We start from the raw sequence: 18,597 nt of genomic DNA on the forward strand, positions 1-18,597 counted from the left end.
GATATTGCCCTGGGAAGAGATGAACATAGTTCTTATAGGATCCCAGTTAATTTCTGAAAGAGTGGGTAGTTATAAAAAAGCAAAACTGATCCTCTCTGCTCTATAGCTTCCTACCTTTCCAAGTGATCTCTCTTGAGTATACTTCTACTATGATGCCATCAACTACATGGTGATCCACCAAGGGGGCCCTCGCTTGAGGCCAAATCAGTGGTGCTAAGCTTGGACTTTCAGCACCCAGAATTATGAGCTAAATAAGCCCATTTTCTTTACAAAATTATCCAGCTTCAGGTATCTTATAATAGCAACAGAAAATGGACTACTGTAGCTGGAAAGCAAACCTGATAGCTTCCATCTTAGATGAGGAGGAAGAAGATGACATTCTTGGTCACATGGACAGAATTTGATTCTCTGAGGACTTAACGAAACAGAAATCCCACATTAGGTCTGGACTGTATATGCCTCTGGTTTTACACATGAGAGAGAAACAAACTTTTTTATTGCTTAAGTCGCTAATATTTTGGGGTTTTGCTTACCAACAATCAAGCTTAATCCTAAATGATAGGGGGTATGATTATTTGGCTGCATTTCAGATGAGGAAAATAAAGACACAAAGAGGCTAAGGAATTGACCAAATTACATACGGATAATACCACTCAAAAGAGATGGGTCAAAACCCGTATCTCTCTGCCTCAGAGGTGGTGGTTCTTAAACACTAAGCTCTATTATCTTCTCCAAACTGGGTACGAAACTCCACAGCCTGAGCTCTTTACCAGCCTAAGATAAGCAAATACTGCTGGATCTTGAAGGAAAAAGGTTATAAGAAGATGTTAAATCAGTATGGATGGAATAACAATATTTCTAAGAGTAAATGATACCCAAGAAAAGAATTTAAGTCCTATGAGCCCTGAATAGTCTGATACTCCATTAAGATAAATGAATGATTAACATATGTTCCAGTTTAACAAACTGGACAAATGTTTACTAAAGACCTTTTGTAGGTTCAGCATTATGTCAGGAACTGTGGGAGCATTAAAGAGGAACAAGACTTTCTCTATTCTAGAAGGGTTTAAAAACCAGTCTCAGGCAACAGGGCCCCTCTGCATCCAAAAGGGATGGCTGTACCTGTTCTTAATCTCAGTAAGTGCAGGAGGATATCTTCAAATTCTTAAAGACCTTAGAAAGACAGGCTTGTTCTTGGTTGTATCTGTTAATGGTCATATCTGTAACTCTCCATTATCTGTTTGTCAAGAAATAGTTATTGAGGAAATGAAACAAAAACACAAGCTCATGCAACATGGGAGCAACTTCTGACTTCTATTTCCTTCTCTTTTGCGTCAACCCCTGTGATGTTTTTCCTATCCACAATTTTCCAAACCTACTACTTTTCCCACAAACAAGCTTACCCCATACTCGAAAGAATGGTGAAAGTGCTTTGGGCAAAAGTCCTCCCAAAGTTCGATGAGCATTGTAAGTCTGCCCCGGTTGTTACTGAAAAACTCCTTAATGTCAGTATAATAAGGGTATTCAGGTATGTTAATATGTTAGATGATCCAAAAACTCATTTGACAGGGTTATCTGAAATCATAAAAACACAGGCCTGAAAATATCAGAAAATAAGGCTCTAGGAAGTCACAACAAGCCAGGAGGTAGAAATAAAACCCAAGGGGAAATACTGCTTTCCTGCAGGAGCAAGAAAGAGGCAGGTTTTGACCCAAAGGTAGCGGAGGGAGGAGAGGTAGTGGAAGGTGCTGTTTAGAATTAGAGTAAAAACAGGGACTGGGATTTAGCTCAGTGGTTCTACCGCCTGCCTCACAAGTGCAAGGTCCCGAGTTCAATCCCTGGTACAAAAAAAAAAAAAAAAAAAGAATTAGATAAAAACAAAGGACACAGATCATTATCCATGGGTTTGCTCATCCTTCATAAGCTATAAATGAGACTTGCTAATTAAAGAGGCCTTAAACTTTGGGGTCAGATCAGAATTCTCCTAGCTCTGGAGAAAGTAGAGCCACCTTAAATCTTTGCACTTGGAGACGAGATAGATATTCCCTAAGGACAAGTGTTCCAGGGCTAGCCTAGGAAAATCAGAGGTTGGATGGAAAAGGATCTGATTTCAGTATTACAAAATTGGAAGCAATGAGTAAACTGGCTGTTTAAGTTATCTACCTTTAAATGGCCACAGAGTAGAATATTCACTGATTTCCTCACATGCAGCTGTGGGAACCATGAGTGGCCAGCTGGGTGCCTCTGCCATTTTTTTCTTTTAACTAGCAAAATTTTAAAAATAGCACATCAATCTCACTGAAATAAGGCTTCAATACTGTGCCAGTGACTCATTACAGCAGTGCTGGATTACAGGTTAGGAACAAGAGGCATGAACGCATGCTTTCCGAAGTGTACTGACTGACAACTAACAATTACTGCGTACTCACTGCTTGCTATGTGATTTTTACACAGTGTCTCAGTCCTCTATTCTCTTGAGATGGGTACTGGCACAAGTCCTATCTTGTAGATTTTGAAGCTAAAATAGCGGAAGGACTTTACCCCAGGCACAGATCCTCTCTGTACAGACTGCAAACCTACAGAGCCCAAGTCTGGCTGCAGGGCCAGGGCTCCAACCGCTACTTCCTATACCAGGCACAAAGAGCGTTAGACCCAGTCCCTAGACATTGGCTTCACTGTGCACTTCAGTGTGGGGAACCAGATCCTCATCTCTCAGATGAGGAAACAGAAACCAGAGGAAATAACTGATCTGGCGCTGATCACTGAGCTAGTGAACAGAAGTGCTGGGATTCTCACACAGGGCTTTTTATACCAAGCCCCTTACTCTTTCTTCTACCAATGGAGGATAGTGGACTAAGTGGTCACCTGGTCACAAGCCTGTATTTCCTTTGTATAAGCAACAGAAGAGGCCCAGATTGGAACCCAGGGACCTGGGGTTTGATTAGACCCTGACAGCAATTTGTAGAAAGGATCAAAGGAACCATTTCACACCTCACTCTGAATCTCAAGAAAGTCAAGGAACCCACTCACACCCAGACCTTTAGCCTGCTCCACAGAACATCCTGTGATCCCAGAACAAGTTCCAGGGAAGTAATTTCAGCTAGCGCAGCACATTCTAAGAATCTGGCACTTTTCTCAAACAATGACAGTGACCCAGTAGATCAGAAGAGAATGGGAAATCCCATGCTGACTCAGCCTGCCAGGCCTGTGTCTACATCTCCTCCACCTCTAGTTCCCCTACCACCTCCCACGCACTCACGGTTCTGGATGGTGATCTTGCGCTGTCGGTAATCCACCCCCAGCACTGGCTCATTCTGCCCCCGCCTCTGGGCCACAATGCGAACTTCCCTCTGGTTATCATTGCAGTCATTGGACGGGTCTTGGCCAAGAGATAGAGCTGCCTGGTACGCTGCAGAAGGAAGACACACGTGAGTCTACAGCATAAACTCCCAGCTGATGCCCATCAGTCACAAGTGATGCCAGAAACACCACCCTCAGCAACAAGACTCCAGACCCCCTCAGGGGCCATCATCTGCAAGTCCTGGCTGTATTCCCCCATCTCATGTCCCAAATTCTCCAGTCTCATTTATAGCCTCTGCACCCACAGTGCTCATTCACTCTCCTTACGACAGAACATCTGAGAGCTGTCAACTCTGATACTGGCCAATGCCTACTACTCTAATCTCTCCTCCCTTCCCACTTAGCCCAGGCACTTCAAGAGCAACCCCCAGGAAATAATGTCTTTGGGGAATCTTTGGGGGACAATTTCAGGAATAGTGAGTGGCTCTAACTAGATATTTTGGTTCTACTTAAATCCTATTAAAGACATTAGCCCCAGGGTTACAGATGGTAAAGCTGATGCTTCCAGCTCCCTCTGCCCCATCTCAGGACACTCATTTCTTTCCTCTAGGGAAGGGATGGCAAACCTTTTAGAGATTGAGCGCCCAAACTGCAACCCCAAACCCACTTATTTATCGCAAAGTGCCAGCACTGCAATACTGAGGTTTTAGTTTAGAAAACACAACTGTTACCCGATGCTCTCAGCTGCTGGGGTGACTTCGCTCACACGCTAACAGAGGGCTCTGTGCACCCACTGCGGCACATGTGCCATAGGTTTGCTACCACTACTCTAAAGTGTCCACATTTAGCCTCAGAATTTCTAAAAGGTTGTCTCCAGCTGACTGTGGGGTTCTGAATTCCTTTGTTTCTAGAGAGAGGACAAAAATGGGCAGCTCAGGAAGAGCTCTGAACCAAGGCAGTTGTTACTGAGAGGTGGGGCTTGGCTGGACAGCAATAAAATGCCCAACTGCAAAAGGGCTGCCTGGGACAGAAAGCTCTCCAACACTCAAAGTGTTCATCCGAGGAGAGACGGTCACCAGGAAGGTTCGCCTAGGAAGGGAATGTGGCAGTGACAGGGCTTCACCACTGACCACTCAGGTTTTGCATCCTGTGGAGGGTAAGATGTCTGCCTGTCTATATTTGAAGGCTGTGGGGTGACAGGGGGCAGATCTGCATCATTGGGCTGGCATGAACCAGGAATGGATGAGGTGGCAAGATTTGCTCTGCCTTTTATAGAATACTTGAACTGCCTTAAATATTTTTTAGAACAAGATAGGACAAAAGTTTGAAAATAAACTAGTATCTGACCTTGGGGAAGTTATTTTGTCAGCCTGGGTTCAGGATAAATATTTGTTTATCTATAAACTGAAGGGATTGCATCTCTGTGGCTTCTCACTATAAAGATTTGCAGTCCTAAATAATTCCTAGCCCCAGTGATGGACCATCACAGAGATGCCTGTGCCCTGTGCAGAACAAGAAATGGGAGGGAACTCACAGGCAGAGAAGTAGTCAAAGATGGGGTCCTTGCAGAAGGACTTGAAACGCCAGGTCACCACCACATCCTGGAGCTGGGCAGAGGTGGTATAGTCACATTTGAGGGTAACGGAGGCAAACAGAGTGACATAGCGTTCTGTGTCCTGGACCGTCACCAGCAAGGACAGGCATCCTGAAGGTAAGAGCAGAAGATAATGCTGAAGGTGACCTACTCCCCATGGATTAACACAAGCAATGCAAATGTACAAAACACCCTGCCTTCCTTCCCTCCTGCCTGACTGGTTGGGAGCTCACAGGCAGGGTCTGACTTCTCCCTCAGCAGAGAATGATACAGAATCAGCCCTCAGCACCCTGGCAAGGCACAGGAGAAAGGAAAACTCCCAGGTCTTACAGTCCATTAGCAGCAAGAAAAATTGTATGAAAATAAGCTATGTCTGCCCTGGAGTGGTCTTGTTAACATATTTTTTCCACATCACTTCTCTTCTTAAAGTAGTTCCCATTTCCCTGGAGTTCGGACTCCATCACCAGGCCTAGAAAGCTCCTTGGGTCTGCCTCCTACTTTTTTTTTTTTTTTTTTTGGTACCGGGGGATTGAACTCGGGACCTTGTGCTTGTGGGGCAGGTGGCAGCACCACTAAGCTAAATCCTCGGCCTCCTCCTGCCTTCTTCTGATGCCTCATTTCTCTTTACACCCCACCTGTTATTCTAGGCTGCAGCCATTCTGGACTTTTCTCCCCATTTTGGGATGATTCTCTTTTTCAGGTCTTCACTTGAGTGGCTCACCCAGCCTGGAGTCCTCTTCCATCTCCCCTGCCACCACTCCACTCTTCTCCAGTTACCAGCCCTTCTTCCATGGCTCCTCAGTTGTACCTTCACCTTCTCAAACAGCTTGCTGACTGCAAGGCTAGAAGAAGGCCTCCCTGTTTTCCAGAGTGCCTCGCCCTACCTTTAGGCAGCTCTTCTCTGTTTCTTGGTGACTGCCTGTTCATGAGACACTCTCAGACAGCCCTGCATTTGTCTCTAATTCACTGTGCAAACACACACCTTGTGCCATGCCTGTCACATGCATGGCACTCCACAACATCTGTTAAACAGAAGAACACAACCACCACTGACATTCTGCAGCACAGGCAGTCAACATAGGCATAAAGCAAATCCAACAAGAATGATTAAATGGCAACAAGCCATATCAAGAAAGATTTGAGGGAATTACATTTTTTAAAAAAAATTCCATCTCAAGATCATAGGATTCCATAGGCATTCTTAATGCTCTAGGTGTGCCTGGAGAGGAGCCAGGTGACACAGAAGAATCAGGTGGGACTGTGGTACAGTCAGGGGACCATCAGTAATCAGCATTTTGAAAGTTTCCCATGTTAATGTGGCTTCTACACCAACTTAGAAGGGGGTCCTCCTGTGGAGGAATAGTGTAAACAGTAGCACTCAAATTGGAATTTGCAGCACCAAGACTTGTGACAGCCCAGATTTCTGAGCCCTATGCCAGAAGTTTCCAATTCAGCAGAACTTGAATGAGGCCCAAGGACTTACATTTCTGACAATTTTTCAGGAGATGCCAATGCTACTGCTCGGAGGACCACACTTTGAAAACTATGGGTGCAAACAAGATTGAGTACTACTCAGCCACAAAGAAGGATAAATTTGTGTCATTTGTAGGAAAATGGATGTATCTTGGGACTGTAAAGTTAAGTGAAATAAACCAGACACAGAGTGTTAAATATCACTTGGTTTCCCTTATATGAGAAACTCAAAATATAAATAATTTAAAGAGCAAAATAAAAGAGATGATAGGAAAGAGGGAGGTAGACTTTGTAGAGATGGGAAAGGGATCTGGGATGAAGTGAGAAGGATGAATAGGAGGGGAAATACAACTGGGTTCAAATCAAAACCAGTCTGTCTTTTACTCAGACATTGGAAAGCTATTTACTGTCCCGAGCTTCTGTTTCCTCAGCTATGAATGGAGATAAAGATACCAGTACTATAGGCCAAATATCCCTAATCTGAAAATCCAAAATCTGAAATGCTCCAAGATCTGAAAACTTTTAGAGTGATGACATGACACTCATACAATTTATAATTTTAAATCATTTCAGACATCATATTTTCATGTTAGGAACGTTCAACTGGTAAAGTCTATGCAAATATCCCAAAATTCACAAAACTAAAAACCTGAAGCACTTTTGGTTCCTAGAATTTCAGAGAAGGGATGCTCTACCTGTTCTAACCTCATCAGATCCTTGCAAGAATGTCACGAGATAATCCACCTCTGGTGCTTGGCACAATGCCTGGTATTACGCTATCGGGTTAGTATTGGAATCTCTTCCCTCTTTTCCCTTATTATGAGAGCCAAGAAAAAGGGATTCAAGCTGAGGTTTTTCCCAGAAGAATTCTCAGGGTTAACCCCCTTCTTCTTCACTGAGTCACCTAACAGAGAGCACCAGGTGTGCCCACCTTGGTGGCGAGAGTCCATGATTCTAGGTTCTAGATGCTGCCTCACCTTCTGACCACAGTCCCCTGAAGCTCAGGCTGGGCACCTTCACTGGTTTTCTCAAGTCCATAGAGAGAAACTCAGTGGTGCTTTGGACAGGTTCTGGTCGGCAGAAATGACCTCACTGGTCTCCAGCACTGAACTGTGATGAAGAAGCCCCCTGACAGATGTGTTAGGGAAAGGCTATAGCAGGGCAGGGGAGACTCAAGGGTGGGAAAGACTGCTCAGAAGGGGGAGATTTAAGATAGAGCCTAAGGCTCAGTAGGATTAATATTGTGCATGAGAAGTGGGGTGTAAGTTGGGAGACTCATTGTTGCAGCAAGGAGGAAAAAGGAGTGAGCAAAGTCATTTATCAGGAAAGGTCAGCTACTCTGGGAGCCTGAAGGAAGCCAATCTAGCTGGTGTCTCTGGCTGTAAAGGAGACAGAAGGTGAATAAGGAGAGGCTGGTGATGGTGAGTGGGAGGTGGGTTATAATTCACTGTTTAAGTCTAGTTCATGGACAATTACTGAAGGCTTTTCTGAAGAAGAGCAATAAGGTGGAAGTGTTATTTTTTAGGAAGCTGGATGACTTCCTTATTCAGCTGTGAATGGGAAAAAGCCATCATTTTCAGAATAAACCTTCAGGAGTTTGGGGGGAAATAGCTGTTGTGTGTTTCAGTTGCAGGAATCTCAGAGCTCAGGCCGATCAGAACAGAAAGGCTGTGACCAGCAGCTCAGGCCTTACATGGATTATTTCACAATCTGGCTATTTTATTCTTGTTCCTCCTCTCTCATCATCTCTTTGTGAGGTGGTTGGGTTATTTTATTTTTATTTTCTGCCAGAATTGATCTGAAATAGATCTTGGAGCCTCTACCCATCACAACTTTAACTGAATAGTAGAAACAGCCGCAGATAAGATTTTGACATTGAATGACGTGCCATTGTCAACAGTGGGTTATTTTGTTCAGCAACACATATGGATTGGAATAAAAAAACCCAACTCATTTGGGTCTAAACAAAGCCTTATGTTCACATACCACCATCTTCAAATATTTTTGTTTTATACATTAAATGTGATCCTGGGAGGAGTCAAGCCACACCCACTTCATATACAACAAATCTGAGACTTGGAAAAATTAAGAGACTGTCTGTGGTCATTCTTAGTTTCCCTGCAGGTCAGAGTCAATATTTTGTCTCTGAGCAGTGTTCTTGCCACTCTGCATAGCAATTCCTTAAGGAAAGGAAGCTGACTGTTATCCATAAGTTTGCCAATAGTTGGAGCTTGGGGCCAGGCTATGCAAGCAATAATTAAAACATTACTGGCACCAGTCACTCTGATAAGGGTGATTAATAACCTACATTTCTTCATTTGGTTGAAGGGTAATTTAATGAGTAGTAGTTTATTCAAAGACTAGCCAACATTACTTCTATAGAGAAGGAGCATTTGGGAAAGGGGTGAGGTTGCTAAGGGTCAGGAAAGGGCATCTTGGAGCAAAATTTGCTCTAGAGCACTGTATCTTTGAAGATTGCTGAATCTGACCCTTCTGAGGGAGGAGAATGGGGACAAGGGAAATCACCTTGATTACAAACACACACTCAGCTCCCCTTACATGAATGACCTTATTATGGGCAAATCTTGTGTGGTGACCAACTCACCTTTACTAGCGTCAGTGCTGGCTTTGCAGCCAGAGTACTCCTTGCTTCTCTCTACTATTCCATCCCCTGCATGAATTTCAAAGCTTAAAATAGGCCAGTTCCCCACATATTCTGAACACATTGAGCTCATTAATATTCCTTTAAGGGGTTCACCAACCCCCCTCCACAGCATCCTGCACAGATATACCTTTACTATAAACACACACACACACACACACACACACACACACACACACACACACGGAAGAGTCCCAAGTGCTAACAACTCAACTATTGTTTCTGCTGCCCTCAGCACTTGTGCACAGGTGATATATGTTCTTTATCTGTCATTCTTTCAGCCCCTCGAGTGGCTATCAGCTCTGCACACCTACGTGGACAGAAGTCCAGTAGGTTTAATCCAAGCCCCCATGTACTCAACAACATATATCTAACCTAAACAGTATCAATATCAGGATTTGAACTCAGGTCTTCTGATACCAAAACATAATTTTTCCCAGGCTGGCAAGCTTCATCTTCCAAGGTGCAAGCCAGGCATTTGACTCTCAAAAAGCAGTAGGATTCTCCAGATTGGTGGGGAGAGAAAGGAAATAGCAAGAAGTCCATCTCAAAGGCAAAAATCTTCCATTTTTCTTTAACCTCTAACCCATCCGTGCAACCAACCACACTAGACATCCACAGCATTCAGTGGGTAGGCTTTTGAAGAAGAAACCAAAAACCAGAAGAATACGGGCTGAAATTATGAACAGATTCAAAAAGAGAAATGCCTGAGTATAGACATCTTGATTTCATCTTTGTCTTTCAAACTTAGCACCAAAAGTTTCTAAATTTTTTAGTTCTCTTCATCCTCTATCATTTCCTTCTCTTCAATTTATTGCCACACAAATCTCTGTCTCTATCATTTTTTTCTATTGAAAACTTTAAGTCTGGAGCCTGAATTTATTTCTTTACTTCCCATCCTAAGTTATGTAACTAGGTTATTCTAAACCGTGGTTTCTGGTTGTGTGCAAAATTGGGATGACAGCAATATCTGCCTCATAGGGTTATGGTGAGGATAAAGGTGCACCACTTAGCAAAGACCCTGGAACACAGGAAGAGATTCAATTAACATCAGCCCTCATTTGTAGCATTTGCAGTTACCTTGTCTAACTCAGGAGACTGAGATCCACTGAGGCCAACATACAAAAGAACCATTTAAAAAGAATTAAAATTATGCAAATGTAAACTATCATTACAGCTATCTCTTTGCAAAAATGAGTCAATGTGTTAACAGCTTTGTAGCTTTTACTCCAGCAAGTCCATTCACGGTTTACCTCTGTGAAAGAGGAAAGGAGGGAGACCTGTCATCTAATGGGAGAAAGGAAACTTCAGATGAGATATTACAGGTCATGGGAAGGAGGGGAGGAAAAGGGGACTCTCTGTTTCCAACCATGAGGTGCTTTCCAAGACTATACTGCCATGGTAAATGGGGACTACCATCCTACACTAAAGCAGAAGGAAGATACACTAATGAAAGCAGAGGATTTTGTCAACTAAATGGCATATATTTCCAAATATGCACACAACTTCGTGCACTTTTTTTTAGTCGATCTCCTTTATGTAATATAGGATTGGATAAGATATCAGTTTCAGAAGATATCATCTATACAGTATAGAGACATAGGTACAAAACAATTTTTTTTAAAATTAAGAACTATTTTGGGGAAGCTAGCTGGTGTCTCTCCATTCCATACAAGGGTTCTTCATGAAAGAGGGTGTACTGTAGTTTGGATCTGGGAACTCCTAAAAGACCATGTATTAAAGGCTCGGCACACAGTGAGGGCTGCTACTGGGAGGTGGCTTCAGGTCACTGGGAAGCATGCCCTCAAAAGGCACTGTGGAATGGTGGTTTCTTCCTTTCTCTCTCTTTATTTCCCAGCCACCCTGAGGTGAGATGCCTTGTTCTAACATGCTCTCCTGCCACCACAAGCCAAAAGCAATGGGCTCAACCAACGATGGAATGAATTCTCCAAAACTATGAGCCAACATAAGCCTTTCCTATTTCTTTTTTCTTTTTTTTTTTTTTTTTTGGTACCGGGGATTCAACTTGGGTCCTTGAGCTTGCACAGCAGGTGGTGAAACCACTGAGCTAAATCCCTGGCCCAAGCCTTTCCTATTTCTAAGTTAATAATCTCAAGTATTTTGTTACAGTAATGTAGAGCTAACATAGGGATGCAGAGCATGGTTTTTCCTGGGGAGGCTGATGGTCTGATGCTGACACTGAAGGGAATTCTTGATTCCTGAATGTTTTTCAACTACATAGGAACCCTGACTCCACTCAGTAGGTTAACAAAAAGTACACAGCTTCAATCCTATCAGAATTTACGTCTGTGCAAGCTATCTCTCCAAGTATATTTGCCATCAGTATCTGCCACATTTCCTTAAATAACAGTGCAAATATAAGAATCAAGGGGAAATGGACTGGCAATGAGTAACGGATAAGAATGAAGGGATAGAGGTTTTGGAAGAGGAGAAATGGGGGTGAGGAATGTGGAATGAGTTGGGGAGGAATTGTGCCAGATATTGTGTGTTTAACAAAGGTCTGGTATGTGCTACTCAACAGTGATAGGCTGAGGAGGAGGGGAACTAAGCATGCGGTTACCCTGAAAAGGACAGTGATATATATTGAGCACTTACTGTTTTCTTACACATGATATTGAGTGTCTTATTACATGCTATCTCATTTAATTTTTAAAAAAAAAAAAAAAAGAAGGTTTTTTTTCCTCAATTTCAACAGTGAAAAAAATCCTCAGAGATTAATTTTCTTAAGGCCACCTAGCCAGTAACTGGCAAAGATAAAGTTTATATCTCCAAAATCTGAAAGCCAACACTACTTCTACTCTGCCACCCTGACTTTCAGAGAAGTTTCTGTTTTAGATTTAACCCTTTGAGGAACAGTCACAAATTTAAGAGATGTTCACAAATTTATTTTAACCATTTTGTATAGAAACATTTTCTCCCCTTAACAAAAGCTAATACAAAATCAATAAGAAAAAATATTTCAAAATAAAGAAGGGTAAAAGTAAAAAGTTCCTCCTTCTTCACCATGCATTTTACTCTCTAGAGTCTAGAGGAACCACTGTTGATAATTTGGTGTACAACTCTCCATACCCTTTCCTATGCTATTTTATAAATTAATCATATTATGTACATAAAATTTGCAAATTTGTTTTTTCTTCACACTAATGGCATACATATAATTGTAATCTATACCAGCACAGACCTAATATTTTAGTGGTTGCATGAAAATTCAGTCCATGGATAAACACATTTTCCTAACTATTGGAATTTAGGTTGCTTCTTCTTCTTCTTTTTTTTTTTGGTACTGGGAATCGAACTCGGGACCTTGCACTTGCAAGGCAGGTGGCGGAACCACTAAGCCAAATCCCCAGCTAGGTTGTTTCTGATTCTTCACTATTACAAACAATGCTGATATGAATTGCTGAAATGAATATTTTCATATAAGTATCTTTTTCACATGCATACTTTTATTCCAGCAAAGAGAATAAGTCTTTTATATTTCAATAGATAATTCAGAAAAGAAATGTATATTTCCCAAAACAGTGACAGCCCCATACTTCACTATAAATCTTTCCAAGAGGGAAAATTTCAATCTAAAAATTTTTTGATAAAGTACTAGGTGAAAAAAATAGCCACTCAGGTGGTTTGAACTTGATATTCCTTTGATTACCACAGGAAGGGGACAAGACCTAGTTGAAGGGCAGATACTTGGGGTTTCCCAAAGTCATTCACCCAGCCTAGTGATTCATGTCACCACACACTAATTTCAGAGCACATGCAAATTTGTACCCCACCAGAATGTACACATTTTCATTCATTTTTGAGTATCTCCTCTGAGCCAGGAACTGGTCCAAATGATAGGGGTACAGTAGAAGGCACAGAGAGCTGGTCCCTGTGCTCTTGGAACATATACTCTTGTTAGAAGAGTCAAAATAAACAAGTAAACACATAGATGACTTCTGTCATGGATAATAAATCTTACAAGGATCCTCAAAAACTACTAGAGCTTTGTATATTAAATGCTATTATTGTAAGGACCTGGATAGATATATGTACTCTAATGACCCTGTTGGCTCCTTTTGGTTGTTTCAAATTCTAATTCAAGTCAAAAATCTAAGTCATCATCCTTCCATACAAATCTGGGGCTCTCCCATGTTTCCCATCTTAGTGAATGGGCAAGATCAAACATTAAGGGCCACCCCTGGTATCACTTTCTCCCTCATTCTTCCTACATAATCTACCATTGAATTGGGTTTATTTATCTTCTACATATTTTGGGGTGCTCTCTGTCCATCTTCACAACCATTCTAGTGCAAGCTACCATTACTGCCAGCCTGCACACTGCCTTAGCCGAACTAATCAGTTCTCTTCCACATGAATTCTACACTGCTGTTCATATTTCAATTTCTTCCTCCATGAAAAATTTCAACAGCTAAAAATAAATCTTTCCTCTTTCTAAGTTGATTACCTCAGGTATCTTTTTACAATAATGGAAAGTTTATTAGCATAGTCATCTTACTGTTCAGTTTCTTAGCACAGGCAAAGGAAGAGTTACCTTCTTTAAGATTAGGTTTAAACAATCTTGGGACAAAGTCATAATCACCATTGTCACCGTGTCTAATATTTATGAAGCTCTCCCTCACTGTGCAGGCTCTATATGAAGTGCATTAAAACCTTCATTTAATTAAGCCTCACTAAACCTTATGACATTTATTCCTCTATCATCCCTATGTACTGGAGGCTTTGAATAGTTCAGTATATTGCCCAGAGTTACACAAACATCTGATACAAACCCATATTAAATAGTTGAACGCAGTTTTATTCACATTTCTGTACATATTCGGGAATGTATCTGCTAAAATAGTAATTTCCCCCTCTTAAGTGTTGGGAGTCAAACAGTTGAAATTTCAGTTTCTCATCTGTAAAATGAAAGTGATAATCACTTAAGACTTTTTCACTTTTGGCACTCTCTGGTTCTAAAACATGTCATGAAGGGAGACTTCCTTTCAAGGACTGCCAGGAAAAGACCAGAGTCAGTATAACAATGCTACTTCAGTGTCTTTGCTATCAACACTGTGTGGCTGGTGCACAGATACCAGAAGTCATGCTTTCTGAAGCCCCTCTCCGGCTGCCTACTGTAGAATATAATCTTTGGGTCTTTGGTTATAATCACTATATTTGGAAAAGGTTCAGTGTTCAACATTCTTCATAAAAGTTGGACAGCTTTTTAAAACATTATAGCATTGGTTTAAGGATTGGAGTTTATAATCTCATGGGATTTCTGTCTGTAAGGCTTCTTTTCTTATTCTATCGACCCAGATAATTGCTGTCTCTGAAATATTAATTTTACAGATGGGGTACTTCAGGGCAGAAGTGGGAATAGACCTCTATTTTTCTGAAAACACAGCTCAGGTTCAGAGGTGTCTGGCTGCTGTGCAATTTGAGATGAACATGCAAGGCAAGGGTGAAAAGACCAGGCAAAGCTGTGGAAGTTTTCTGAATTTGCATTCACAGTCTAAGCTGGTGGCTCCTCTGATGGAATTTGAGGTACTGAAATTTAGAGGAGATTTAGTCCATTTTCTAGTGCATTGTGAGTGTTCAACATCTAGTCTTGCTACCTTCAGACATTAGTAGGTCCCCTATCCTGCAAAAAAATCTTATAAGGTATAGGGCCTTGGGGCTACTAATTTTCCAAGTTTCTTACCCTTTTACAACCCTCCCTTCATTTATTCTTAGCATTAAGCTAGAGTTATTGTAGAATCCTATCTGAGCAAGATTTGGTTTCACCTGAGCAATTCTCAGGTCCTCTCAAGCTTATAAAAAAGGAAATTTTGCCTGCACCTTCATGCTACATCTTTTCCCTTTAAAAAAAAAATACAAGACTCAAATTGGTCTGCAAGTGAATTCTGAGCTGACCTTCCACTGACAACTTAAAGGTAAAAGGGCAGTTATACATAAAAGGGTGGAGAAAAAGGTAAAATGAAATAAAACAGGCTGGAACTTCCAAGGGAACTTATAATTCTGGTTTGCAAAGTCACTCCTACACCCTAATTTGAAAAGGGTTGAAAGAGCCTGCACATTCTGTCACTTGGCTGCCCTTTTCTGCCTGGTTTCACTCACACAAATACACACTTCTATTTCTAAGAGATACACCAAGACACACACAAGACCATGCTTGAAAGTAGAGAGGGGATTAGTGTGGAGGTTAAAAGGAGGAAGCTGATGAGACAGTAGGTGGTTGGGCACCTCAGGGAAGATAACGAGCAAGAGGTAAGGTGAAGGAAGTGAGTGGATACAAAGAAAGTAGAAAAGTGATATTGAACATGCTTAGGAAAGAGGCACATATTGGGGTCTGGTAACATAATCTCCAAATTGTGCTACTCATTCTCTCCTATGCTCACGACACAGAACCTCCCAGGAATGAAATAAATCCATGCTGGACCAATATGGCTGTCACCATTTCTAGAACCTAAAAGCAAGTATCACGTGAAAGAGAAAAAGTAGGAATTTCACTAAGAGTGCTTTTGCTCCTATCGATTCCTCTTTAGAGATTAAGAAATGCCTACTGATTACTGGAAGGGAGTCCAAAGGGTCTGGATTTCTTTCTTTCTTGCACCTGTTTCGAAAGGGCCTGGGTTTATAAAAGAGGAAAACAACAGGTTCCCATAGGCAGAAACTCGATCCAGTCTGCACCAGCTGGTGCCCGTGCCAAGGGCCGCTGAAGCTCAGCCCAGGCCACCACTGCCCAGCCGGTGGCCAGCTCTGCAAGGCCAGACAACAATGGCTTCCTGTCTCTCTGGGCTCGGGTGGGTCCCATTTTCCACGGCTCACCTGTTGGGAGCCAGTTGAAGAGTAGCAGCCAAGGTGTGGGCAGCTTGGGGCCCATGCCGGCCTCTCTCCGGCCCTTTTCAGCTCAGGGGCTTCAGGGCACTGTGTGTTTTGCCATCAGCAGCCGCCCCAGGACGCGCATCCACAGGAGCCCGCGGGTATTCCCAACCCCGGGCTCAGCGAGGCAGGAGGGCCACCCCACCCCTCTGCACCTGCGGCGCCGCGGAGGCTCCGCCTCTGCCCCACGCCACTCCGGCTTCCTGCCCCGCCCCGCCCCGCCCTCCCCCGCCCTCCCCCGCCCGCCGCAGGTGAAAGTTGCAGTTTTCTTCCATGGCCATCTCACCCCTTGCAAATTTCTCCCCCTCTCTAGAATTATGTGCATGTAACTTTCTAGGGTGTATTTCTGTCCCTCAGCTATGCTTTTGTTCCTGCTAAAAACACTAAATGAAGCTTACACTTAATGTCTGTTCAGGTTTTCTACAAATTGAAGATTCTAGAAAATAAGGTGTGATCTGGAGGTACAAACTTAATTTTCCACAGTTAAAAAATTAATAGATGCTTATTACAGAAAAATGGAATGGAAAGTTTTTTTTAAACTCCTCTCCCACCATCCATAGATAGGCATGGATAATATTGGTAAATAATTCTTTTTCTTTTTCCCTATCCTTCACTGTCACTCAGCAGCCCGTCACAGACTGGCCTCTCCCAGGGTCAAGATCTTGACCTTTGACCTTGCAAAGACAGCTAAGTCTTTTCATCAGGTCAGCCACTACGAAATACCAGTCTCTTCTAGAGCCAGAACCCAGAGGGAGAAGGAAAGGGTAAGAGGAGGAAGGCACACTTGCCTCCAGGGAGCATTCAAGAAAGGACATTAAGTTGGGAAATTGCACATACAAATCGCACAATGCAAACAGCAGCCATTTTATACATATACAGTGTCTCTTATCAGAGGTTTTTATTGACTCCACTTCCCCTTCTGTAACAAGCACCCCTCTCCCAGATATCACCTTTCTCTTCAAGACTAGAACCCTAAAGATGCATTAAACATAGTTTAGGAGTTTCTCATTCTGTCCCTGACCTTAGGAGCCACTATTATTTCTCCTAAGTACCTTCACTGCCCTACCTTGCTGTGAGGAGTCCTCTTTACTGGTGCTGCTGGCCTCATCCTTCATCTCTGCTCCTCTCAGAGAAGCATCCTTGTCCTAGACTTGGGCTGAGGTCTCAGCTAAGCCCTTCTTCCTTTCCATACCTGGATTGGACATCTGGTTTCCCCAATGGGCCATTTCACTTTAAATTTTTTTTAATAGTTTCTTCTCTTCCAGAAAATAGGAAGTAAATTCAGGAAGTGTGTGGCCAAAGGCAGATGACAAAAAATGTGTAGGAGCCTTCACAGTGATCGTCCATGGTGGGACCCCAGCAACTCAGCTGCAGGAGGAGGCAGTAGGATGAGGGGGGCCCACTGGACACTCTCCAAAGATCCTGCACATATTCCAGGAGCATCATGTGTCTTTAAAGTCTGTGACCTTGAGGGATTTCTATGGGTCATGATTTTGTGAATTGTCCTCAGCAATGCTGGTCTAAAATATATGAGCCCTCTCCTCACACTTTTCTCTCATACCCCTCAGCCCTTGCTTCAGAATAAAGGCAATTTTGATGCTTTACTAAACAGTCATTTCTCCGTGCTTGTTACACTACTGCTTGGAACAGTAGTCAACAGATCTTATTAGCATGTTTAAAAGGACTCTAAAATCAAATCAATTTGAGAAATGCTGGATTAAACTAAATCAAACATTTTTTCAAGATTTATTAAACCCTTAGGAAGTAATTGTACATTTGACTCTTCAAAGGAATATGGTATGCACCATCACCCAAAGTTATTCAACTGCAAAGCCTTTTCTTCTCATATATATTTTAGTGCAGATATTCCATGGAATACATTTTGGGAAATTCTGGTGATCTGAACCCAACATATGAGGTAGTAAGGGCATAAGTTGGAGACTTCTGTAGAAACAAATGAACAAAAAATGACTTTAATGAAGAATATTGCACACATGTAATTATAATAAAAATTTCCTTATTTTCTCTTGGGAATTACTCATTTAGTTGAATACTTTCATCGTGATTAATTTTATTTGTGTTTTCTGTCCACTACATGCATCTTTTTGCTTTACTATTTACTATGGCTTTGTACCAAGCAATGTTCTTAGTGTTTTACACGTGTTATCTCATTAAGTTTCCACAATAATTGTATAAAATAGGGGCTTTATTATCTCATTTTGTACTTGTGGAAACTGAGACACAAAGAAATAACAAGGTCACAGAGCAAATAAATGGTGGAGCAATGAGCCTATGTGATGCAGTTAGTTTCCAGACTTTATGCTCTTAGATGTTACACCATAGACTGTGACCCGCTATGTCTCAGCCTGTATTCACAGCTGGCTGACTCAATCAGTGTGTAGTAATGCAGTTTTTCTCCATAGATGTCATTTATCTCTATGTAAAAAAAAAAACTCAATTCCAAGCTCTGGGCTGTCCCAGGCCAGTCATTGTTCTGACAGCTGCCACTGGTTCAATGAAAATTAGGTAAATGTACATATTTGTCTCAGCAAAACAAATAGTTCTTTCACTGCTAAATATAAAAGTCACTGGGTCTGCTCAGAATGAGAGACAACGATCCTCCTATACAAACTAACAATAATAGTTATGTTGTGCAGGGCACTATTCTAAGCATTTTTTTTGC

The 18,597-nt window shown here is 42.1% G+C and overlaps 1 protein-coding gene across 4 annotated transcripts in view; it reads right to left on the reverse strand.

The window, feature by feature from the left end:
- Positions 1-16,106, reverse strand: part of Ildr1 (immunoglobulin like domain containing receptor 1) — a 31,235-nt gene extending 15,129 nt beyond the window's left edge. For 2 of the 4 annotated variants that reach the window (XM_013068802.3, XM_013068801.3), the window contains exons 1-3: positions 15,861-16,062; positions 4,835-5,005; positions 3,260-3,409 (exon numbers count right to left, since the gene is read on the reverse strand). In XM_013068802.3, the coding sequence (XP_012924256.1) occupies positions 3,260-3,409; positions 4,835-5,005; positions 15,861-15,915 (376 nt within the window). In that variant the 5' untranslated portion in view covers positions 15,916-16,062. Of the gene's footprint in view, positions 1-3,259; positions 3,410-4,834; positions 5,006-15,860 lie in introns of all 4 variants that reach the window. The other 2 variants (XM_004873591.4, XM_004873590.4) reach the window with 2 other exon arrangements.
- Between the last annotated feature and the right edge of the window lie 2,491 nt (positions 16,107-18,597).

Source organism: Heterocephalus glaber, unplaced genomic scaffold, assembly GCF_053883595.1.
Source record: "Heterocephalus glaber isolate CG9 unplaced genomic scaffold, H.glaber_assembly_v1.0 deba00000122, whole genome shotgun sequence".
Taxonomy (NCBI): domain Eukaryota; kingdom Metazoa; phylum Chordata; class Mammalia; order Rodentia; family Bathyergidae; genus Heterocephalus; species Heterocephalus glaber.